The sequence below is a fragment of the Myotis davidii genome, unplaced genomic scaffold, assembly GCF_000327345.1.
Source record: "Myotis davidii unplaced genomic scaffold, ASM32734v1 C62192103, whole genome shotgun sequence".
Lineage (NCBI taxonomy): Eukaryota > Metazoa > Chordata > Mammalia > Chiroptera > Vespertilionidae > Myotis > Myotis davidii.
In genome coordinates, this window is record NW_006339144.1 from 1 (window position 1) to 404 (window position 404).

Genomic DNA, 404 nt, shown 5'->3' on the forward strand with positions numbered 1-404 from the left:
CCGCCTGAGCAAGGAGGACATCGAGCGCATGGTGCAGGAGGCTGAGAGGTACAAAGCCGAGGACGAGGTCCAGCGCGAGAGGGTGTCTGCCAAGAACGCCCTGGAGTCCTATGCCTTCAACATGAAGAGCGCCGTGGAGGACGAGGGCCTCAAAGGCAAGATCAGCGAGGCCGACAAGAAGAAGGTGCTCGACAAGTGCCAGGAGGTGATTTCCTGGCTGGACTCCAACACGCTGGCGGAAAAGGAGGAGTTTGAGCACAAGAGGAAGGAGCTGGAGCAGGTGTGTAACCCCATCATCAGCGGACTGTACCAGGGGGCGGGAGGCCCGGGAGCCGCTGGCTTTGGGGCTCAGGCCCCCAAAGGGGGTTCTGGCTCTGGCCCCACCATCGAGGAGGTGGATTAGG

General features: G+C 61.9%; 1 protein-coding gene across 1 annotated transcript; it reads left to right on the top strand.

The window, feature by feature from the left end:
- Window positions 1-4: 4 nt before the first annotated feature.
- On the top strand, window positions 5-403 carry LOC107185246 (heat shock 70 kDa protein 1B-like; the record flags this gene model as incomplete). The annotated part of the gene is made up of 1 exon (XM_015572896.1): window positions 5-403. A coding segment is annotated over one exon (399 nt), but the record flags the coding sequence as incomplete, so codon positions are not given.
- Window position 404: the final 1 nt, after the last annotated feature.